The 23,175-nt window shown below is 45.1% G+C and overlaps 6 protein-coding genes across 6 annotated transcripts; 2 read left to right on the plus strand and 4 right to left on the minus strand.

The window, feature by feature from the left end:
• The first annotated feature begins 600 nt into the window (after positions 1-600).
• On the plus strand, positions 601-2,667 carry EDB93DRAFT_804848 (uncharacterized protein). The gene is made up of 17 exons (XM_041457544.1): positions 601-778; positions 841-903; positions 960-969; positions 1,029-1,048; positions 1,112-1,144; positions 1,199-1,295; positions 1,349-1,377; positions 1,432-1,462; positions 1,530-1,556; positions 1,622-1,698; positions 1,751-1,802; positions 1,862-1,957; positions 2,018-2,134; positions 2,192-2,226; positions 2,275-2,300; positions 2,349-2,486; positions 2,542-2,667. Exons 1-16 carry the CDS (start codon positions 773-775, stop codon positions 2,482-2,484), a joined length of 855 nt encoding a protein of 284 aa, XP_041311389.1. The 5' UTR covers positions 601-772; the 3' UTR covers positions 2,485-2,486; positions 2,542-2,667.
• Positions 2,668-3,083: 416 nt separating this feature from the next.
• On the minus strand, positions 3,084-5,422 carry EDB93DRAFT_1319246 (major facilitator superfamily domain-containing protein; the record flags this gene model as incomplete). Its single annotated transcript, XM_041454873.1, has 13 exons — positions 5,030-5,422; positions 4,885-4,960; positions 4,765-4,835; positions 4,493-4,701; positions 4,395-4,434; positions 4,123-4,340; positions 4,029-4,065; positions 3,945-3,973; positions 3,826-3,898; positions 3,553-3,776; positions 3,410-3,492; positions 3,235-3,351; positions 3,084-3,166 (listed from the first exon to the last, which is right to left on the minus strand). The coding sequence occupies exons 1-13, from the start codon at positions 5,154-5,156 to the stop codon at positions 3,085-3,087; spliced, it is 1,386 nt and encodes a 461-aa protein (XP_041311390.1). The 5' UTR covers positions 5,157-5,422.
• A 64-nt stretch (positions 5,423-5,486) lies between these two features.
• On the plus strand, positions 5,487-7,183 carry EDB93DRAFT_1200179 (Dolichyl-diphosphooligosaccharide--protein glycosyltransferase subunit WBP1). Its single transcript, XM_041450932.1, has 5 exons — positions 5,487-5,704; positions 5,755-5,865; positions 5,924-6,585; positions 6,644-6,861; positions 6,919-7,183. Exons 1-5 carry the CDS (start codon positions 5,566-5,568, stop codon positions 7,112-7,114), a joined length of 1,326 nt encoding a protein of 441 aa, XP_041311391.1. The 5' UTR covers positions 5,487-5,565; the 3' UTR covers positions 7,115-7,183.
• Positions 7,184-8,386, minus strand: EDB93DRAFT_1319248 (adenylate kinase). The gene is made up of 4 exons (XM_041454874.1): positions 8,128-8,386; positions 7,864-8,071; positions 7,622-7,807; positions 7,184-7,562 (listed from the first exon to the last, which is right to left on the minus strand). The coding sequence occupies exons 1-4, from the start codon at positions 8,276-8,278 to the stop codon at positions 7,328-7,330; spliced, it is 780 nt and encodes a 259-aa protein (XP_041311392.1). The 5' UTR covers positions 8,279-8,386; the 3' UTR covers positions 7,184-7,327.
• A 7,792-nt stretch (positions 8,387-16,178) lies between these two features.
• EDB93DRAFT_1100999 (uncharacterized protein) lies at positions 16,179-18,060 on the minus strand (the record flags this gene model as incomplete). The annotated part of the gene is made up of 7 exons (XM_041447058.1): positions 16,179-16,756; positions 16,793-16,814; positions 16,845-16,973; positions 17,030-17,287; positions 17,340-17,702; positions 17,758-17,878; positions 17,957-18,060. 7 exons carry the CDS (start codon positions 18,058-18,060, stop codon positions 16,179-16,181), a joined length of 1,575 nt encoding a protein of 524 aa, XP_041311393.1.
• A 1,414-nt stretch (positions 18,061-19,474) lies between these two features.
• On the minus strand, positions 19,475-22,597 carry EDB93DRAFT_1238515 (uncharacterized protein; the record flags this gene model as incomplete). The annotated part of the gene is made up of 15 exons (XM_041451542.1): positions 19,475-19,513; positions 19,544-19,770; positions 19,832-19,925; positions 19,982-20,326; positions 20,381-20,578; positions 20,633-20,812; positions 20,862-20,927; positions 21,022-21,147; positions 21,195-21,402; positions 21,454-21,632; positions 21,684-21,754; positions 21,792-21,864; positions 21,937-22,134; positions 22,157-22,160; positions 22,239-22,597. The coding sequence occupies 15 exons, from the start codon at positions 22,595-22,597 to the stop codon at positions 19,475-19,477; spliced, it is 2,367 nt and encodes a 788-aa protein (XP_041311394.1).
• Between the last annotated feature and the right edge of the window lie 578 nt (positions 22,598-23,175).

Consider the following 23,175-nt stretch of genomic DNA (forward strand, 5'->3'; position numbering starts at 1 on the left):
ATCCTGGAATGGGCATTCAGGATGGTGCTTGAATGTATTAAAAGTGACTCACTTGTATGTGACTCGACCTTTCAACCTTGCTCGCATGAACGTGGTCACCGTTCTCGTGCCCATCAGAGCGAATCGGTGCTACGGTGATACGAATTACCGTGCTTATTTCAATCCATGCTTTATGTGATTCTGTGGCTGCAAAGGTAACACTGTTGGCCATTACAAGATGGAATTTTCTGGCTAGGCTGAGGCTAAGATATTAAGCGACGGCAAAACAACGCAACAGTAACGAGTTCTGTGTGATTAATACACACTGCTTAACGACGTGACGGGTACAATGAGGAGTTCTCTATGCTGTATAACAACACCATGGAGAACCCGTCGCTGCACTTTGATGATGTCGATTCTAGGCCACGGTACTATGGCGAGTAGTAGGCCACTGCGATGTTTACTGAGAGTCCGATAGAAAAGTTACATATCCGAATGATAAACGTAGGCATCGTGGATGTCAGTTACTCAGTGCACGGGAATCGTTAAGTTACTGCTTACATAATATCGGTTTAGCGTTAATGTGTCACGGTGTCTGGACTCTGCATTCGATTGATGTCCGTTCGACTCTTTGTTTAGAGCAATGTGGCTTCTAGTTGAAAAATGAGCGATCCTTGTTTTTTTTGGGATAACGTTTCGATCTTGCTCGCGCATTGGCCATTTGTGATCTGAACGGGTTCTCAGATCTGACCATGTCACAGCTAGAGTACGTACGGAACGGAGACCAAGGGCAATGTACGTGCGTACTGAACTGGCACTGCATGTTCAATCTCTTATAAGTAGTGACCTGAATCGTTCAAGTTGGTACAACTTAGTATGAATACTTTTCAAGAGCCTCAAGTTGATGTGTTATTAAGATTGAATGTGAGTGCAATTCCTGCTATATGGTGTGTCCTGTATCACTGATGAAGTCGTCCCAGTATCCTTATGGTGCAGTTGTGGTCTATCAGCACGTTTTATTGATTTGCTTATTTATTTCCTCATTGTAGTTGCACTGACAGCTTTGTGGGTGAGTGTACAAAAATCCAACGTCCTTTGGTGGCTGAAACTGACGCTTTCACTCGAACATCAGTTATATGATTACATACTGTGCATACCCGACGCAGCAAGTAGAAATTTCCTTAGCATTTCAGTGTATACTGATCTGCAGTCGATGCAGCTCGAGTTTATCGCCGGGTCTCAATGGGGGCTCGGCACGTTTTTCTATCTAGCTTGCAGTCACTTGCCCTTTGCCTTCGTGTCACTGAATATGCTCGGTAAATATCTGGTCAACATCCCCATTTTTCTTTCCTCATAATGTGATTTCCAGCGGTTTTTCAACATGATACCCCATTCCATGTATGTGCAAATTGGAGTGTTGCAGTTGTTTGAATTAACCCATCCCGAGCAAAGCTTTGCCGCTCTTATGCAATGGCCAATTACTGTGAGTTTGGTGAAGCTCCCCCCAGACACGTGCATACTAACTTCGCGCCATAATTCATGAGATGTAGGGACAGTATTGATGTTATCCGCTGAGTGTGGGTACATCAATTAGTTTTACCTTGCAACGATTCTGTGCTCTAACATTGCTGCACTGGTCCAGGTATTTTCATACTCAGAGGTTTCGCGGCATGGGAACGGGTTACGTGGCTCGCTGTATTTGCAATCGTCAGCATCATTGTGAGACCAATATATAGAGGCTACGACTAACTGTCTAATTCATCATGCGCAGGGCTATCTAGTACCAATTTTCTTTTACATTGGGAAATTATGGTCAGACTTTGGTGTGTATGAGTTCAAGTTGGACTCTGTGTCTGCTTAGCTCCTGATCTCTGAAATACAGGAGAATGCTGGATTCCTGGCACTATTGGATATCTGAATGCGAATGAAAGGGCAAAGCTATATATTGTTTATGGCTTGTTGGTTGCTGCTGAGCTAGGCTCGTATTGGGAGGTGTTGCTTACACGAGCTTGAACTTACTGCATGCACACAATTCCAGAAATCTTTTTTTTCCTACTCTATCGCGCCGTCAAGAGTCATGGTGGTTGGAAAACCGAAAACCGTCTCATGCGTGGTCTCTTGCAACAAAATCTACTCTATTTCGGCTGCAGCTTTGGTTGGTTCTTGCATATCACCAAACACATCTTGCATATTTACTTGCTGGACGCTACAGCTTTGACTCTCGGCATCTTCCTCACAATTCTTTTTGTAAGTTAATGTTGACGTGCGAAGCCACTGCATTGACGCAAGACATAGTTTCCATTTGCACACCTGCTGGCAGAGTTTGTCTATTCCCAATTTTGAGGCGGTGGTTACTTATTCAGTAGCAGATACCAAGTCATTCTGCAAGCCTTCCTAGTTACACGAATGCACAGGGATTTCCGAAGGTTGAACCTTGCTCCTGGTGGCATCCACACAGACATGTCTTCCATAACGTATGCGACAAGAGTCCCAGATATCACATAATGGTGCGCTTCCTTTGTTAAATTACCATGATTATGCAGCTGATACTAGTTGATCAAGAGACAATGCTACTTGGAATATGCCAACCCTTAAATTATGAATCATGTGACCATTGCGCAGTCTTCCGTATACTTAGACGAGGCTAAGAAATGGAAGATGGAACTTTGCTGGGAATCAACCGGGCACTCACAGCATACTTATACTTTTCTTCTGTTCTCCCCTTGACTATTTATCCCTGACTTCCGAAGCGGACAACGTCTTGTCAGTTAGAAACGTACCCGTCTCTCTCAGTTTATGGTTTTTGATTTCCTTAATGAGTGGTTGTTTGTTGCCTCGTCGATTGTCCTCTTGCATGTATTTTTCACGAAATTGTTTGTCTCATTTATTCTTCCCTGACTCCCATTCAACTCTTTTTCGTAGTGCGGTCGCTTATGATTACAATATGCCAGAGTTTCTCAGTCAACTTCACCAGGCGTACATCAGCTTCGCCCAAGGTAGCTTTGACCCGTTATGAAAGACCCCCTGTTCGCAATGATGACGAGTATACACACATGAAGTTGATTCTGATACATTAGTTCCCTCAGATAAACGAAGATCAATCTGTCAATTATTCTCCACGGTCGAGAAACCAACATCTATGCTCGCCCTCATGCGATCGCCATAACGAATCGTCAAGATAATGATCCTACGAAAGAAATTTTGAAGCGGTCAGTATCACCAGATCACCAGTCTTGTAGTCAAAAAGACCCTTACCCTTGTCCAATGACTGCAAGGACAGCCGCAATGATGTCCGTCCACGCAACACCTATACGCTCGATCGACGGAATGATAAGAGCAGTGGTAGCAGACATAATAAGCGACCAGCTCGCCCTGACACGTAAACGAACGGGTTCAGGTTTGATAGTCACGCAATATGATAGAGACTGACATGCAAACAGCTGCGGCCTCTGCGCTTCGAGAATGCAGTATGTCCACATTATAAGAATTAATAGGATTCAACACTGATTCGACCTGTAAAATCAATGAATTGCTGTATGCATGGGGGGAGGGAATCAAGCTGGCAGGACTTACCCCCACTCCATTCACATAGAGGCATAATACATTCAGCGCAAGGCCAATCGGCCCCCCGATATACGTCGTTATCAGCCCTGAGGCCCCAATAGACAACGGGACAACAAACAACCCTCCGATCCACGTTGCTCTCAAGCGGTCTTCAGGACAATACGCTCCTCTTCGCTTCTCCCGCCATCTTCTGACTACAATGTCCGACAGGCGGCCAGCAACAAGAGTCCCGGCTATTGAAGGTCGTGTTAGTGTACTGCGAGTACAATGCTCTGCACCTACTGAAGCTTCCCAGTCCATTTGGGAGGAAAAACGCCCCGATGATGGCGTCGTTCGTGATTCCATACCGAATGCCCTATACCGCGATCAGGATGCGAGATGGAAGACGATTTCAAGCTTACAACAGTATACGCTATCGGTACGAGGAGAACTACATTGTTTTATATGAGAATGCACTGCGTAAACAATAAGAAATAACAACACACCATACATAGTGTTGAGCATCAGAGCTGACGCAAGCATCTACGTCTCACAAAAATTAAGAGTTTGTACTACATAGCTCATGGTAAATGCACTTACAACGGCAAATAGGTTAGGACTGCGAAGCAACCAAAGACTGCTCAGAGGATTAATCCATTTGATATGGAACCATCTCCTGGACGGCAGTTTATCAATGCCCAATGTGCCGGGATGGCTCGTCTCAGGAAACGAAAGGTATATGAAAAGCATCTCGAGTAAGCCCCATGCACCAACGGAATAGTGCAAATTGCGCCAGGACCAATACTGTGTTGCAGCACCTGTTGAAATGCGTCACCAGAGTCAACTGCCACAAACATCCAGCATATACTTACCTCCAAGAAACGGGGCAAAAGTGAACCCGAGAAGCGTGACCTGAGATAGCGGTGTCAGTACCAAACCAAAACACCATTCAACCATCATGATCGCTCACACTAAAGAATATCCCGATGGCAGTCCCCCTCTCCTCCAATTTATAAATGTCGCCAATTGTACCAGTCCCCAAAGACAAGGCCCCAGCACATCCAAACATCTGCACGAATCGCCAGAATAACAGGCTCTGCAACGAAGTCGACAGCGCGACACCGCAGCTCCCAACGCACAGAAAAGGTATTCCACACAGATATATCGATCGACGTCCGTCTGCAAGACTCGGATTAGCACTCAAAATACCACAAGTGCAAGATACGCCGTGGATGCACGCACAGAAAGTCGAATAAGCAGCCCAAACCAACGCTCCGATAGCAGTAGCCAAGGTTGATACGCTCAAAGCCAAGCTAGGAAATAGCTCAGTCACTGAATATCAGATGAACATACAACACATACTTGACGACAGCATGCGTTAAGTTGAGATCTTTAGCTATCTGAGGGATAGAAGGCACGAACGTCACTTGGACGAACACTGACCAATGTTACATCAGTATCACACCTCTGCGTCGACAGTACACTTGAACACCCAGTACACACTCACTAGCCAACAGACCCACTAAAGACACGTGAAACACGATCCATTTCTTTTGACCTGACGCGAATCTGTCATATATAGCTTCATGCGCGGTGGGCACCAGCAGAGGGCTTTCTTCCGAGTCTGGAGCCATCGTGAATGGTGAACTGAGTCTCGCGGAAGATATTTACATCAACAATAAAAAGCGCAACGCCACAGCCTAAGAAGGACTGGTTGCCTACCTGCCGGCAAGATACGAATTTCAGACGGTCGTAGAATCAATTGAATTTAGTGCTCGTGTCGTGGAGAAATGGCAGTCTTTGACTTTCGAGTGCCTGCTGCAGGGCTTTTCGAAATGGCCTTGAAGGAAACCCACTGAGAGTCAAATCTCCTGCTACAATATTATAGTAACTTAGTGTCAAGCAAGCTGCAAACCTTGCTATGGACCAAACATGGCTACACAGCCACGCTCAAACACGTCCAAAAATAGAGCATCCAAGACGTGGAAGGCTGCTACTTAGGAAGTTGACACCAACGCTAGTCTCATCAACGATACCGCAGAGATGCAGCTTCTCAGCTCTGCCCTCGTAACTCTCCTCGCACTTGCAAAATTAAGCTTTGCAATTTCGAGCTCTGTTCTTGTGGTGCTCGACCCGTCATTAAACAGGGAGAACTATTCGATTTTCTTTAGTGGACTTGAAGGTATGTGTTCGGTTTTAATGGCTGTTCTGTGTCGTCTGACTTTTTGAAAGAACGAGGGTATAATTTGACGTTCCGTGCTCCCAAAGATGCCAGCCCTGCCATCACAGACTTTGGCGTGCCAAACTATGACCACGTCATTCTTTTCGCGCCAGACACAAAATGTGCGTGCTCAAGTGCAAAGTACAAAGTACAAGCCTGCTAACCTCAATACAATTACAGCATATGCACAAGACATCACTCCACAGTCACTCGTAGGCCTCCTCTCAGAGAACACCAACCTCCTCGTCGCGCTCTCTCCGAAACAAACGCCTCTCACAAGTCTCGCGGCAGAGTTCTCGCTCATCCCACCACCTCCAGAAACACCACTCATCTCGCACCACCCCGCTCGTTCAGAGCCTCCAACCACAATCCCTGTCCCTGTCCCATCATCAAGTCCAATCCTGACCCCAGGAATACCCCCAGTCTGGTTTACAGGCGCACCTCACGCACTAGGCTCTACCCCTATGCTCGTTCCCATTCTCCGCGCCCCCGCAGAAAGCTTCGCTGCCGACACCACAAGCGACTCTGACAGCGACACCCTCGTATCCGCTTCCGAAAAAGGCGGCGAAGGCCTCTGGGCCGGAAGCCAAATGGGCTTAGTCACTGGATTCCAAACCAACGTGAACTCGCGCGTGGTGTTCGCAGGCGGCGTGAAGATGTTCAGTGACGAATATGCGACGAAGGAGCTTCCTTCTGGGGGGTCTCCCGGGAACGCTTTGTTCGTGATGGATGTGGCTGCGTGGGTTTTCCAGGAGAAGATGAAATTGAGGATCGATGCGGTTGAGCATCATCGGGTTGGTGAGAGCGAGGCGCCGGGGATGTATACTACTAATGATCAAATTGTAAGTTTTGCTTGCTGGTTTCGAGTGGGAAAATGCTTGACATGAAGTCTTGTGAAAGGTGTATACAGCACATATATCTGCGTACGACGGCGAGACCTCTACATGGAAACCTTACAGCGGCATCGACGACTTGCAGTTAGAATTCACCATGCTCGACCCTCACATCCGCACCTCTCTTCCGCCTGTTCCTGGCTCCCCTGGTACATACCAAGTCCAGTTCCGCGCTCCTGACAGACATGGCGTTTTCAAGTTTGTCCTGAACTGGAAGAGGAAGGGGTTAGTGCATTACTCCATCTTTGCGTTGACATCGTTGACTAATTGATTCATAATCAGTTACTCATACCTCGAATCAAGCACGACCGTTCCTGTTGTGCCGCCGAGACATGACCAATATCCCCGTTTCTTGAGTGCTGCGTGGCCGTATTATACAGGAGCTATTAGCACCAGCGTTGGGTTTTTCCTTTTTGCAGCGTTGTGGCTTGCAGGAGATGTCAAAGGCGAGCGGAAGAAGGCTTCTAAAGTAGAGTAATCGCTCGGCCGTGCTTAGTTACCAAAGTAAAATATCTCACTACCATGCGTCGATGGTCGTTTCACATATATCTCGCAGATTTGGTGCTCTATGTATGCATGCTGTTTGACGATGCGCAAGTATGTAAATGGAAAGCACTGTGTACAACAGTCTATGCACGAAAGCGACGGGTCTATGTAGGGTCACCGGTTAAGCCCAGAAGCGTGCGATATATTACGACTTTGCCGGTGGAGCCCGGAACACTTGACGAAGATTATCCCAAACGACGCTAGGACTTTGAGCGGCGTCGATACCATGCCACAAGCCCTTTGTTTTGTAGTACGCTGCGACAGGACCAGTCTGCTTGTGAAACGTGACAAGACGCTTGCGCAGCGTTTCTACATTGTCATCGGAGCGCTGGATGAGCGGCTCGCCTGTGACATCGTCCGTCATAGGTTTTTTAGGCGGACTATGTAGTACCGGAATGTATTAGCGTTATCGAGTGTACAGCGTTAGTGTGGGACGCACTGGAATTCTTTGTGATACGTCCGTCCTGAGGCCGGGTGGATGAGACGGCCGGTAATTCGGGAGATGAGGAGTTGATCGGGAATGAGAAGCTCGACAACGCTGTCGAGCTTTTCACCACGGGAATCAAGCATGGAATCGAGTTTCTCAGCTTGAGGCACAGTCCTCGGGAAGCCGTCCAACACGAATCTGAGCCCCAAATCAGAACCGACTGAACTAAATAAAAATAGACGGATAAAACGCACCCGTTCTTGCACTCCGTATTATTCTCAAGCTGGTCCTTGATCATGTTAACCATGATATCGTCCGTGACGAGTTCACCAGCATCCATGACTTTCTTAGCCATCCTCCCCAACTCGGTTTTCTTGGCTATTTGCTCGCGGAGCATGTCACCGGTTGCGAGGTGACAGACGCAGAACTCGTCGCGTATCCGTGGGGCTTGCGTTCCCTTGCCTGTGAATGTCAATATACCTCACCGGAGAGGAATTATTCAAGTAAAATGGACGAACCAGCACCAGGAGGACCCATGAGAATAGTCCTAAGCTGTTGAGCAGGAGTCGGAGGAACGGAAGCTTTCGCCTTTGCCTCTAGCGCGTGAATTTTGTCATTGAGCTGCGCTACGAGGTGCTTGAGATACTCGAGTTCGTCTGAGGGTGCCATATCGAACTTCAACGACCGAAGAATGCTTGAGTCTTGTTGACCGGAGAAGTTTGGAAGGAAGACAAATGGGCGCTCCCTGTCTTCACCGTATAACTATTCTGGATAGAAGCGTGGTAAATTTTAAACGGAGTTTGAGCGCGTATTCAATAAGGTTTCCCATCGACGTGTCTCGCAGAATCCAAAGGGTCTTAGTACAGATCATCGTGGTACAGAGAGTTTAGGCTTCTGCATCTAAACTCTCTGTACTTTCTAATATGATCGATCGTGCAACTCATGTTTTCAACATTGCCCAACATGAATTTTGTCATTTTCATCTTCACAATGGTGCTTCGTAGATGAGTCTCACATCTTCGAGTGTTGTATGAAGACTTCGGCTTGTGCGGATTTTTCACGCTTTCGAAGAGTAATTAGTTTTCTCATTCTCCGCGTTGTCGATTCAGATGCAGGCACGTCAGACTGGAGGCACCGGCTAGTATATCATTTGAATTTCAAAATTACGACTGACTTACATAACATGTACTAGAATTTCTGTTGGTGAACCCACATCACGAAAACTCATATGCACACACACTACGCCTATTCCTCATGTTTTACAGCGCCTAGACCAGGCACCACATGCAAAATCTGCTGATAGCAGATCTGTTCTCTATGGTCATACTGACACAGAACAAATCTTTCCGTTCTGAACTCTGACATTTTGGCTCGAAGTGCCTACCTTGCTTAAATATTCGATACAGGTGGCATCCGGCAGAGACTCTCCTGCCAAATGGGAGTCTATTCCTGTGGCATGCATCTTCCGTATTCCATGCACAAATTGTGCTGGTCGAGTGCGATATCAGGCTTACCGCTTCAGTGATTGGGCCGTAGTACGACAGACAATTCCTGATTTATCTTCTACTTCCAGTGCACAGCCCAAAAGGTCTACTCGATCAAGCCGTCCTCCGTGTCAGAAGAACGTACATCTCCGTTCTGAACACACCTGCAAGAAATTGTCAAGTCCGCACCCTCGTTGACATGGCACAAATTCGGCACATGTATGATCCTGAGGTTAGTCTTGTGTTGAGCTAACCCAAGCTCCAACCCTGGCATCTACTAGCGACATGACTTCAACCGCACTCGATTCGAATGATCTCGACCTCCACCCAATGCGCATTACCAGCCTCGATATCTCATCTCACGCATTTGCATCTGCAATCGAGGATACTTCTCCCACTACCGCAAACTCATCATACACGCGATATGAACCACTCGAAGTAAACATCTGGTAAGGCGGGCTCGAGATCTTCAACCCAGTTTTGCTCAATGCAGGATGTATTGTTGCAACGGAGGTGTATGTCTGTCATCGATTTTACCGGAGCGATGTGTGATGGGTGAAGAAGAAGAGGACATCAGGGTGGGCTCCGGAAGAACCTGCAGGTGATTTGTCTGAAGAAGTCCTACAGTCAGAAGGATATCGTTCTGATGACGACCCGGGATTCGACTGAAGAAGTGGTCTGTATTCTTCAGACTCTGGCGTTGATTTTTGTGGGACATCAGCAAGGACGGCAATGCATGGGGGAAGAAGTCTGCTTAGACAGGCGAGTCCTGTCAGGACGACTTAGTTGACTCGAGCGGGTGGAGCACTTGGTCTGCAGCTCGGGACTTTGATAGACCAGAATGAACGAGACTTAGCGTAATTCATTGATATTGCTAATGGATGTAAATCGGTCTGTCTGACGGCGGCATCTCTTGTTCCTTGACCTTTCCGTTCAGTACATTGTTTCCGAGTCATTCACTAGTACAGTAGTAATATCCAGGATAGTGATTGAAACATTGTCAACTTGAACGTCAGGTCTCAGGACCCATAACAATCAATTCGAATAAGTACTACGACGAAAATATTTCCCAGACCCAAGGAATGGAGACAGAAAAAACAAAGTTTCCTGCTTCCTGCAGGGCACCGCTGTTATTATGAAGACCACTGCGTTGAAAATGTTGTCAGCAAAGAAGATGACAATAAGAAATATAATAAAAGAAGATCAAACCCCCCACCAACACTGGCAATGTACCAAACAAGAGTAGGTTGCACCACCCTTGTGCGACGCGCCCACAAAATGATAGATCATGCAAGATGATCCGTCATCTATTATTATATGGGCCAGTTCACTCTACAGCGAACGAAGTGTCTAGTAATTAGGCAGAACCAGTTCGAGTCAAGATTGCATTTAAAATATTCAGCCCACCAAAGGTAATCAACGTCGAATCGGCAGAATTTATCTGTGCAACTGCTTATAAAATTCGCCTGATGCTAATGCATTTTTCAGCTGACAAAGGTTTTAGCTGTGTGAATTGAAGGTCCCTCGCCGACATGTAAAACAGTCTTGAATTAGTTAAATATACACGCAGAGCCAGACTCACAGGCCCGTCGATATGCTGTCAAAAATTCTTCGCAGTACTCAACTTTGCGGATCAAAAGGCAACTGCGTATTCGGGGACGATGGTGAGACGTAGTGAGCGCGAGTGAGCGCCAGAAATACTGGGGACGTAAGAGAGCTGTACGAAAGACGCACACAAGGAACATTACTACTAGGATGTGGGCAAAGCAGTCATCGGGATTCGGCACTAGCCCTTCTTCCTTGACGATCTTCAACTTTGATGTCGGCTGAGTACACCAGTTTTCTCAATTGTGCATTAGGGGGAAATCGTACGCAAGTTGAGTAATTCAAATGTGTTTTATCAATTTGCGAGGAAGTTTTCTAATGCTATGTTATTCTAGAGTCTGCTCGAGGCAGCCCGGAAATTCGTGCAACAATAAGCATATCAATCATCTGCATTTCATGATGTGATCAATTGTCCACCGGGAAAATATGAAAGCAGAAAGATGACCCACTGTCGTGAACATGCTTAGACTTCCGAGCCAATCAAGAGAGGGTTACTGGCAGTAAGTTTTCTTGTCTTTACCGCTGAAAATCTATCGATACAAGGCGCAAGGGGTAAGTCGTGGAGCTGAATCCAAAGCTTGTGGACCATACTCACACCGACTTTGCAAGAAAGGCCTCTGCAGCACACATCGTGTTCCGCGCTACTCGCGCCGCAAAGTCCGTTTGCATCTGCGCATGCACTGACAGACATAGATGTTGTCAAAGCAGCAGCGACAGCGATGAGAAATGAAAAATGCATGTTCTGTGGTAAGTGATTTAGGAAGCGTCGAGAGGATTCCGAATGATAGGTCTGATACTGACCGAGTTGACAGCTCGCTCTTATATCCCATAAATCGTGTGTTTGAGAAGCACAGATTTGTAAATTTTATCAGGATGGTCGCAGCTGACGGACTTCAGGATTAATATTGTTACAGGCAGAATCACATCTCCGTGGATAAATAATCCAGAACATGTGGACTGAAATATGTTTACCAGAACCACGTAGTGGTAGCCTATAAGAACGACCTACGGGATTGTAGCCTGAGCGAAGCGGTATTAATGCCAATGGCAGCCTACCTCCACCAAGCAGGTTTCATATGACGGAAGTCGTGATTCAAGTTTCTTCTTTTCAACTTTTGCAAGCCCATCTGAATCAAATTTTAAACTGTAAATTCAGCTAACTGCCTGCATGATAAACCCGCAATTACTGTCATTTCTGAGGCGATATAGCACGACTGCGAGGGGAGTTTGCTCGTTCTCTATGTTCTATCGCGTGGTTAATTACGACGCTCGAACTATGAATTAATGTCCGCGTTATGTAATTATTGCATATGGGTCTGGCCGGTTGAACCTGCTATCGTCGATACTGATTGGGTATTCATGGCGTGTTGGTCCAAAGATAGTGCTGCCGAAGTCCGGTTCGGTCCAGTTCATGGCCCTATATTTGCGAACCCCGAACCTGACCATTGGTCAGGTTCGGGGAAGGAGGCTGAATCATGGACCGGACCCCTGTGAACGCGTTCGAACCCTCGAACCCTTTATATCAATTTGCAAAAAATCAAAAAATGACAAATTTCTACACTACATGAGACTGCTCCTTGTTCACAATGACACGGTTATCATAAGGAGCAGCAAACTCAGCCTGGGCTGTTGCAGAGATATGGCCTTGTCGATATGCACTCTTCAGTAATTGAAGAGCCTCAAACGTTGTTGGCAGCAAACAGCTGCGACATGTTGTTCTGGTAATTCCACCACTTGAAAATGCCCGCTCAGATGCAACAGCGGATCCCTGGATGGCAAGATAATCCTTGGCAATATGTGAGATGGTCGGGTATTGGATAAAATGGTGCTTGATTTTTTTACAATGTATAAGTTTATGAGTAACAAACAAAATAATGAGACATACCCCCCACCAAGCCACTACATTGTTAATGTCCTCAAGCAGTGCAGCTAGATAGTCCTCAAGCTCTTGACGAGGCCTTCATGTGGCTGTGTCATTTGCAATACATGATTTGACGGAGCTTCGCATCCAATTATGGCCATAAGAGCCTTGATGAGCAAGTGATGGAGGCACCTGAGCAACAGATGGCTCTGCAACAGCCTGCGTGGACGTGCTACAATGATACGTATCAAACTACACAAAATCAGTATCCATAAAATCAACAGAGACCAGTAGTGACTTACAACTCTCTCGAAGCATCGCATGCCCTTGTCAAAATAAAGAGGGTCCCATTTGTCTTTGGCGTAGGCGACCTTGTAGTTGGGGTCAAGTGCTACACAGCATCAGTACAGGTTAACATTGTTCGGAGGCATTAAAAAAAATAACATACCAAGGCAGATAAAATATATGTCGGTGTCGTCAGTCTTGCCATACCACTTGCGGAGATTCTCAACACCAGCTTTGATGGCTGTTGAGAAGCTGCTGAATTTTGATGAGCCAGCCATGTTTTGCAGTGTCTCTTGAAGATATTCGAGTACTGGGATTGTTCGCCACACAGTAGGTTCACGAGTCGCTGAGAAACTTTGCTGAGCCTCTGCAGGTTCCTTGTTGCGTGGCACATAGTAAGCATAATCGGATGTGACAGACAGAGAGAACATACCTGGAGAACAGCATGCATCAACTCCAGCTCTGTCCATTCTTGTGCTGAAAGTTTGAAATCCGCATATGATTTGCTGCCCTGCAAATTAGGAACGTTGTCGCTGTTGTCAGCGAGTTGAATAAACCTGTTCATGCCCTAAAACGTCAAGTCAATGACACTGTTTGTAGTTGCTACTAGTAGATGAACTTACTTTGCGTAATTGCAAAACACATTCCAACATGTTGAAAAGTGATGCCCAGCATGTGCATACCTATTTCAAAAGTTCCAAGGGATGCTTGTTCACCTCAGCGGAGCACTTTTGAAGGAAGATGCAGGCTTGAGGAGACTTTCACCTAAATAAAGAGATTAGTATATCACAGCAGATAGATCACTAACAAGCTTACTTGTGAGACAAAAGCGAGTGCTTTTCCGATGGTGTCCCCAATATCAAACTCGACACTTTCCTCATCTTCATCGTCGTTGTCAGCATGAGCCTGCGCTGCCTTCTTGTGCAAGGCACTCGTTGGCATAGGAGCAACCACCTCCACAAAATGCTTGGCTGCTAAGTGGAGTGCGTGCTCCATACAACTAGTAGTAAACACTCATCAGTCATTAAGTTGAGTATCCAATGAATAAACATACCGTATTCAATGCTCAATTGGTTTCCACTTCTCGCTGTAAGGGTCAATGTTGCGCACCTGTGAAACACCAGAATGAGAACCCATGGCAGATAATCAGTATGGTGAATCACAACTGTAGGTATGTTCTGAAATAAATCACATCATAAGTTAATTAGGACAGACAGTAGACTTGTTGTGAACTTACTAGCACCTGAGTGTGTTGCATTACCAAAGTCGCCAAGAGATCGCCTTGCAATCTTGTTGCTACTGGAATGCAGGAGAAGTAGGAGAAGACAGTGAACAGAAGGGCAAGGACAATACTTAAATTGAAAGCCTCACCCAAAACATGAGGCTTCGACTTTGTGAAAATTGTAAGTCGAAGTCAGCGACAATGATGGGTTCAAACTGGTCTGGATGCGTCCAGAACTGGTCCGGATATATCGACAACACGCCGAACCTCAAACCTACCAAGGGGTTTGGTCCAAGAGAAATTCTGGACCTGTGACCGAACCATGGGTCCGGTCTGCAAAGGTTCAGGTTCGAACCTAGGTCCTGGACCAGACTGCAGCAGCACTACAAAGGAAAGTACCTTCGGCCAAGTGCCAATGAAAGTCAATTTATTTGTATCCTGATGACGTCACATCCCTTACGCATGTCTGGTGTGTCTGGATCTTCATCAGGAAAAAACAAGCTGACTATATTCAAGGTAGCACGTGTAGCTCTGTGCTCTGTAGTCAAGTCCCCTCTATGCAGTCATCATTGTACTATGTAGCGGCTACCAAGTATGTTACGTTCTCAAATTCTGCTATGCTCTGAGCCACGAACGTAACCGTTTGAGGTTCATAACCAGATGTCGACAGCGGCAACATTAGTACGAAGAAAAGGTACAAATGAGCTTCTCAATTGCATGGCTCTAATCACCTTGCTTGCAAGGTCGTACACTGCCAAAAATGACATTACCGTATGCAACCTACGTGGTCTGGGTCTACCATAAGTTCTCGGATTGTCCACTGTCGGAAATTCCTAATTTAGCTTTCAATACATTACAAAGCATTGAAATGTTTAAATACAAACCTCGACTTGAAATGGCTTCTAATAATAGAGTGCGTGTTGTAATGGTCGTTACAATCGTGGTTGCAATCAATCTGAATCATTGTAATAGACTATTTCCATTCCTCAGCCGCGGTGAGCATTGCAACCAGTTGCAATGATGCCAATGATTGTGATGAATGTAGTCTCTTGGAATACCATTACAAGTGCCCTTTGATCATGTTGTTCACAATTGTAATATCATCTTTTTGTATTTGTATCTGCTACAGTTACAGTACTATTATAATGTAGACATTCTGCATTACTCGACACTTGATTCAGATCTGGACCAGACACACAACTACTGTCACTCAGTCTGAATCAACAAGCCGCCCACGAGACCCCCACAAGACAAGCACTCGAATCCTGAAAACAATTCATGCAAAGTTAGAATGATCAGAACCTTGGCAGTGCTGTGTCAATGCGCTCACCATACAACAATCAGGAACACCATGAACATTGAGGACAATATTGAGGATGTTCCTCAGCAGTGGCCTGATTAAATTTTTAGCATGCGAAGAGGACACAGTACCATGCACTCGTGAATACATACTGGTTCGGGTCTCTCACCAATGCACCACAGCGATTTCCTTGGTCATAGTCACCTGAGCAACCCTGCTTGGGCACTGTGCAGAAAAAAATTAAATCAGAATCAACCAACTAAAAGAACCACTAAACAAACCACAATTGTCTGGTCCAGGCAATGTTATGGTCCACTCATTGCACAACAGAAGTGTTACAGTGGCGAGCAGGTGTAAGGTCCAGGTGTCGTCATGTCAATCTAAATGAAGTGTCAGTGTGAACTGAAAATCAGTAGAAAAGGGACAAATATCATCTGAATTGTTGAGCAAAGTCTCCACAAGCATTCAATTCAGATTCAACACACCCTCTGAATCTGAATCACATTGAGAACGTCGAGTGGGCGCATATGAGTTCAAAAAAGACATGTTGAGTAGCTTAGACTTAGACTGTAACTGAAGTAGAGACAAAGGGATGTGGGAAATTAAAGGACACTGTTGAATCCTTATTAGAATCTTATTAATATGAATTTAAACACTTGATATATTATTATAATAATAGATTCAGAATTTTGACTTAGACTTAAATTGTCAATGATTCAGAGCGTGCGCAAGTGTGAATTACAATCAAATCAAATTTAAAAGCAGCAGGCAGTAATACAACATGAGGCTTGAAGTGTAACTAATATATATCCCTAGCAAGTGCGTCGAGCACCACGACAAACACCTTCAGCGGCTGCAGGCAGCTTCTTCTTTCCTCTCCCTTGAGTTGGCTGCTGTCCTACTCCATCTGAATCCTGCACCACAACTGGAGTATTAGTATTAGTGGCTTCTGGGCCCGTCATTACAGGCACTTCAGCATGCTTTCTGGAAGCACTGCTGAGGGCGGAGGCAGTACTGAGAGTAGAAATAGCACTGAAAGGTGGGGCAAAATCTTCTGGAGGCTGTGCCACCTCGAAAACATCAGACTGACGAGAGGCAGTGGTGGCTTGTGCTGTAGAGGATGGTCCAGGGGCAGGTCCAGGTAAATCTAAATCTGATTCACTGTCACTGTCCATATCAAGTGCGTTCATGGCACGAATGATTTCACTGGAGTGATCTTCCTGACCAGCTGGGCCAGAGGCAGAAGACTTTGCGGAGCCAAAAACTTCTCGGTTGATGTTTTGAACGATAGTCTGGATGCAACGGCTATCCCACTTTGTGAGTAAGAGCTTCTTATAGTGGTAGAATAGATCCTTGTAGTTATATTGGATGACTTTCTTAAGCCAGACTTCTGGAATTTGGTGTCAGGTGACAGCAGAAAGATTACCTGTGATATCAACTGAGCAACACTGTCGCTCAACATAGGGTGGATGACTCACAATGATGGCAGCCCATGCAATGGACCCTGGTGTGACCTGTTTGAAGTTCCATTTGCGTGCATTCATCTTGGGTCCGCTGGTTGTCTCTTGATGAAGTGAAGTGACACCGTGTAGTGTAGCCTTCAGAACCTATTCAGAGGTGCATCATCACACGGTCTGCAAGAGGACACAGCTGAAAGGCCTACCTTAGCCAAAAGCTCCCAGTTTCTGAATATGGTCTTCAAGGATGAGTCTTCCTGCATTCCAAGAAATAAGACCAGTGGAAAAGTCTTGTACTTTGGATTCGCCGCTGACACTCCAAGCATGTCCCGAATTTCTGCGACATCAGCTCTGCGGTAGTTGGTATTGGCGAAGTACATCCCTGGAAGGCCAAAGATATCGCCGGCGACACCATGCAGCTTATTGATTTCTGAGGAGCGAGCCTCAGAAATGGACTTCATTACCTGTTGAATGTTAGTTACATTTTAAATTAGTATCAAAACATATAATACTTACGAGATCACTGAAATACAAACTTTGCATGGCACTGTGTATGCAATTGGGAAAGTGCTGAAAAAGTTCATCCAAGAATGCTGATTCCTGCATCATCGCTGTCAGGTACCAGTCACAGCTGTTGAATGGAGTTGGATTCTTGGGGCGTGGCTTGCTGAGAAGGTCGGAATTAGGGAACATTTCAACAGTCAGGCTGTATTTACGAGTGAAGAGTGTTATTGTTTGCTCATGGGCCAAAAGTTCATCAGGTGCTTCCGCACGACATTTTCGTTTTGGTTTCTCAGCGACCAGAGTTTTGTTCTCCTCACAAAGAGTACAATTGTCCTTGACAAGCTTCTGAAGCTGAACCTGCAGTGCCTTAAGTGCCTAAAGTGAGAGAGAGGAGTTAGATGGGTAATGTAGTTGAACACTTAAAACATACCTCCATGAGGTCTCCCTTTGACGTGTTTGGCCCTGGAATTGCAACTGATTCGATATAAGGTTCTTCATCTGAATCATTGTCAAATGTGTTTCCAGAGAGATGTGACATGACACAAAATGAACTGGAGGGATTCAGAAGGGAGACAAGAAAACGGTCAGCACAACACCCCAGTATTATATAAGGCAAAATTTTGGTGTACCTCGTGTATGCTGCAGCCGAAGATTCCTCAGGCTGCAGTGATGTGCTGGCACCAAGAAGAAAAACACCATGATGCACCTTGAAATGTGCTTGTGCTCCAGCCATGTAATGAAGGCATAGCCTGGCCTTAAAACATAATATGAAATCAGCATGAGTATCAATCAGTGTAATATTGCGGGCTGGTCTCTTACATTTCATGGGCCTCCAGTTCGGCTCTGCTGTGATGCTCAAAACAGGCTGGGAAAGACCATCATTTGGCTGGGGAGGTGATATGTGCTAGCCCGAAAGATATCATGGGGAACGGCAGCAAAAAATCGGGCAAGATTGTGTAAAGGATGGTGGCCAAGAAGGTGAGCATGACTGAGAGATAAGGATTGAGAGTCAAACGAGCAAAAGGTGAGGCCTTCCATGTCGGATTGTGGAGAACGAATGAGAGCATCTAGAAGGAAAGTTCCAATGCAAGTCTGAAAGAAAGAGTCAGTGAGAAGCCGTCAAGTTGGATGTTAGTGAACAACATGCCATGTTAGTGAACAAAGAGGTCTGGTGTGTGGGTGTCATGTTGTGATCGCCATGATTGCACAGTTGATGACCAGATGGGAAGAATGAACTCCCAAGAAGTGGAATAAGTGCGAGAGTTGTCGACCCATGCAGCACAACAATCAGAAGATGATTTGATGCTCATCTGTGACTTGCTCTTGATGGGGATCTCCATATGGAAGCCTTGCATGTAGATGACAGTGGCAAACACGATGGAGGTTCATGATGTTTGAGAGCCTATCACACCAAATCTGAAGAAGCTCGTTGAGGGAGGATAATGACACATATCATGCAATCTGGTGACAGGATTTCTAGCAGGAGTGGAAGGAATGGTCGGACAAGATTTGAGTGGAAGGAATGGTCAGATGAGATTCGAGTGAAAAAGCCAATGAGAGTTGAATACTGGTGACAAGGGTGGGTTAGTTTAAATCATGGAAGATAAAGATACTTATGGCTCCAAATTTTTTGCATGCATTGATCAGAGTGTTGATGAACCAGTTGGTTGTTTGGTTGCTGACCTTGTTGTAATTGAGAATTACCCAGGCAGATAAACTCTTCGTCAGTTCATGGAAAGTTTGGTCGATCATCATATTCCATGAACCGTTTTGCGGTTGCTGTAGGTAGGGGGCCCCGTCTACCAAGATAAACACTTCGTCCGGTCATGGAAAGTTTGATTAATTATATTCCATGAACCATTTCGTGGTTGCTGTAGGTAGTCTAAGGGAGTACATTAAGATAAACTCTTCGTCCGGTCATGGAAAGTTTGATTGATCATGTTCCATAAACCATTTTGTGGTTGCTGTAGGTCATGGAAAGTCTCATTGATCATATTCCATGAGCCGTTTCATGGTTGCTGTATGTCATGGAAAGTTTGATTGATCATGTTCCATGAGCCGTTTCGTGGTTGCTGTAGGTTGAGAATCAGATAATGGTACAACCTTCTGGCATCCTGGACTTACTGATGGCTGGCAGATGTTCAACATCAAATGTGCACAATGTGCACTGCCTCCAGATGCATCATCTTTATGTGAAGAAACATGTCTGTATCTACAGTATCAACTGCAAGGTAATCAGAAGGCCCATCCAGTACTAGAAGCATGCCATGTATGATGGATCTGACTGAAAAAAACTGTGCCTCTGCCTGTCGTCTTGCTCGAACTCTGAAAAGGTTTAGATCCCTGTCCTTTCGAGAGTGCTGACCAGTGGGAACATCAAAGGGGTGAATAAGAGCGAGGGGATATATGCAGTCCCCAATCAGACATTCAAAAATGAAGAGCACTGGCCAAGAATGACTTTATCTTCTGTCAGCCAAATGAAGACACAGTCGAAGTGCGGGAACCAAAGAAAAGGGGATTGCATTGTAGATAGTCTGTATGTTGCCACCAGTCAACCATCGATTCATAGTTGACACGAAGAAATTGGTGCACTGTAATCTACTTGTATGTTAGGACATAATAGTCAATGAACAAACTGAGAAAGGATATCGTACATGATTATTTCCTTGGAGATGAATATGTCTACCATCAGGTAGTGGTATATCCGACAAGGGTAACAGTACATTAAGGAAATCATTGAGTTTGATGCAGAAATTACCAAACACTTGGTTGTCCTGGTGAGCTTTCTCAATTGCATCAAAGGTCTCCAGAGGTTGTTTCAATCCAAGCTTCACATGAAAGGAACCGCCGGTTGAGATAGGGCGGTCGACAACATTCACGATGTAGTCTTCTTTTTTTAGCAAGTCTTCTTCATGCAATTGACATTGGTGCTCATCAAATTCATATAAATGACGGCAGATACGATCTGCAACTACTTGCCACTGATTGATTTGGAGGATCTGTCAAATGATACATCAAATTTAAGTTAGTAAACAATCATTGTAACAATGCACCTGTTCTGCTACATCATGAAAGTTTGTCTGCAGCAAATACGAATCCTTTAACAAGCTGTGCATCTTCTTGTTCGGTTTCATATTATAATTCCGTGTAGCTCCTTTTGCTTCAACATCATCAAAAATATGCAGGTCCATATGCAACTTTGGATAGTTCCAAATTTTTCCATTCTCGTCAGCCGTTTTGTTGATGTATTGCTAATAACGAGTTGATTAGTTGACTATTGGTAGCAGTAGACACATGCAACATACATGCAAAATGGCCGAAAACATGTGGTGTGTGTGATGGCCGCTGCTGATAGTTTCAGTCATGTGAACTTCGAGCAAGGCGTACATATCAAGTTCGAGGTAAAGACAGACACAACGAAGGAGTAGATAACCAAGAGGACAGTCCTGCTCAGTTAAAATGTCATGGGTAGCATATACTATCATCTAGAAATATGTCAGACTCAAGCTAGTAACACAAAAGCTTGACATGAACCTTTGAAATGTCTTCGTGCACAGAGTTGTCTGTAAACACAATGTTCATTACATGATTTGGGTGTTTCTGATCTCACCAATGGGGAAATGCGTGATAACTGTATTAAAACACCTCAATTCAACTCGAAATTTTTCTGAAGAAAGTGTTACTTCTTATCTACTTGAGATGTTTTGTCTTGTCCAAGACAGTTGATATACTTTTGAAGCTCGACCCACAAGTGAAAGTGCAGTTTGTCCCACGACAGCGCATGATGCACATCGGTAGACTTCATTGTCCAAAATTCATTCTATGACGAAGTTAAAAAATGTGTCAGAAGAGTACAGATAACCTCACCAGGATATCACGGAGTCCGTATTCTTTTAGTGCCTCCTCCCTCTCTTCTGCAGTGTCCTTTGCTCGTGCAGTTGCTAGGATAGCCTGCGAGTCACAGGATGTGCAATGTGGATAGCAGTGTGTCGTATCACTAAGTTTGTCGTGTGGAACCAGACAAATGGGGCATGGCCAAAGGGCCCTGACACCTCGAGTGAGGGACATTAAGGACCTTGAAACACAATGAGTTAGCAAGAGGGCAGCATTGAAGTTAAAATCGGACAATAAGATTAGTATTAGTGGAAAAAACCAGTGCTGAACTCTGTCTAAACAGTCAAGCCACTGTCCCGTATTGGATTTTGTTGCTAGCGAAGTGAGGATCCTTTCGAAGGACTTGTGCCATACTGTAGCCTTAAAGTTGGCCCATGCCAGCTTGCTAGAGTGTTGCTTATCTTCCTTCACCTATATTTATAGAATTAGCTTGAATCAACAGACATAACAAATGTACCAAACCACAGGAAGCCACCCAACAATGTAACCACCACCCATCCCCTGACCGTTGTGAATGTCAGTGGGTAAGTTGGCTAATCAGTGCCATGACAGGGTACCCTTTTGCGGTACCAAAACTGGATAATTTTGTCTTGTCAGCATACAAAATGAAGGCAAGGGGCTTTGCATTGGGCAGCAGCTGCGACTACACAATACATTGAAATTTAAATGCAATTAAAATCACTACATGTGGTACATTGACATGAATAGTACATACTTGAGCATCCCAGAAGTTTTGAGCCATAAAGGGCTCATCTACAAATTGTTTGAATGACTGGCCATTGAACTTCAACAAGTGTTGAGCATCAAAATGAAAGTGAGAAAATAGATAAGGATCATGGAGGAGGTTGGTGGCCCATCCCCAAAGATCACGATAGTAGACATCAAAATCCCAAGATTTATCAGTGAAGGGTATCTAAATGACATCTTTCGTAAACTGAGCTCAAATGTTAGTCCAAAGAAAATTATACAGTAAGCAGTGAGACAACCCCTGTGACACATTGAGAGGCAGTGTCCTACTTAGCGTGGATATCCTTATGGTTCTGGAAAGTGAACTTCTCTGACTTCTGCGCACAACGGTGACAGATGTCAAGGAGATGGTCTGTCTGAGCATTATTGAGAGCCGCTTCGAGGGCAATTTCAGTGATATCAAACTCTAAACGAGACTTGAAGGGACGCCAAGGTTGTGCGTCAGGTTCAGGAGCGGACCACAAGGAGTGATGGGCTGGGTGATGCTTGAAATCACCGAACACATGAACTTGCATTGGGATCCCGCTCTTTGGGTGGTGTACAACCTTGATATCATCAACCTCGAATTCGCAATATTCGAGGTCTCCATCATCATTGGGGACAAATTGTTGATCCTCTAACATCCACATCAATTAAATGATGCACAATTATGAAAAATTGATGAAATCACAGAACTCACCGAAAATAGGGTACAGATGTTCGACGCCATGAGAACTTGTCAAAGATGGGCCATTCTGGCCTGTCATGACTGATTGATAGATGTTACAGACTTGGATAGTATCTGTTGACGACACTCAAGCAGAGAGTGTGTCGTCAACGGTCGAGGACATCCTTGGGCTGGCCCAAGGTTAGGGGTCTTACTTGGCGAGGCTTCGGCAAGTAAGATTTAACGCCTATGTCCAAATCAGGTAGCTTATGTCAAGCGGGGCTCGATGATAAGTGTATCTGCCAAGGCTTACAACACCCGAAGGTTAATCGTAAGATCTGCATTAATAGAAGGACGGAAGTCCGACTAATAACAGGGGCTTTGCTCAACAATGAAGTCGATGAGTAAAGATTGAGACTAAAGACTTATCCGCGATGAGCAGATAAGAAAGTAGAATATAGACAGCTGGCTAGGCTGAAGGAATCACTCTTGTTAGGAGTAGGAGGGCAAGAACCAAGTAGATTCAAGTTAAGGAACTAGATACATGGTAGCGAGTTTATA

This window comes from Suillus bovinus (assembly GCF_016758785.1).
Source record: "Suillus bovinus strain UH-Sbo-P2 chromosome Unknown EDB93scaffold_7, whole genome shotgun sequence".
Lineage (NCBI taxonomy): Eukaryota > Fungi > Basidiomycota > Agaricomycetes > Boletales > Suillaceae > Suillus > Suillus bovinus.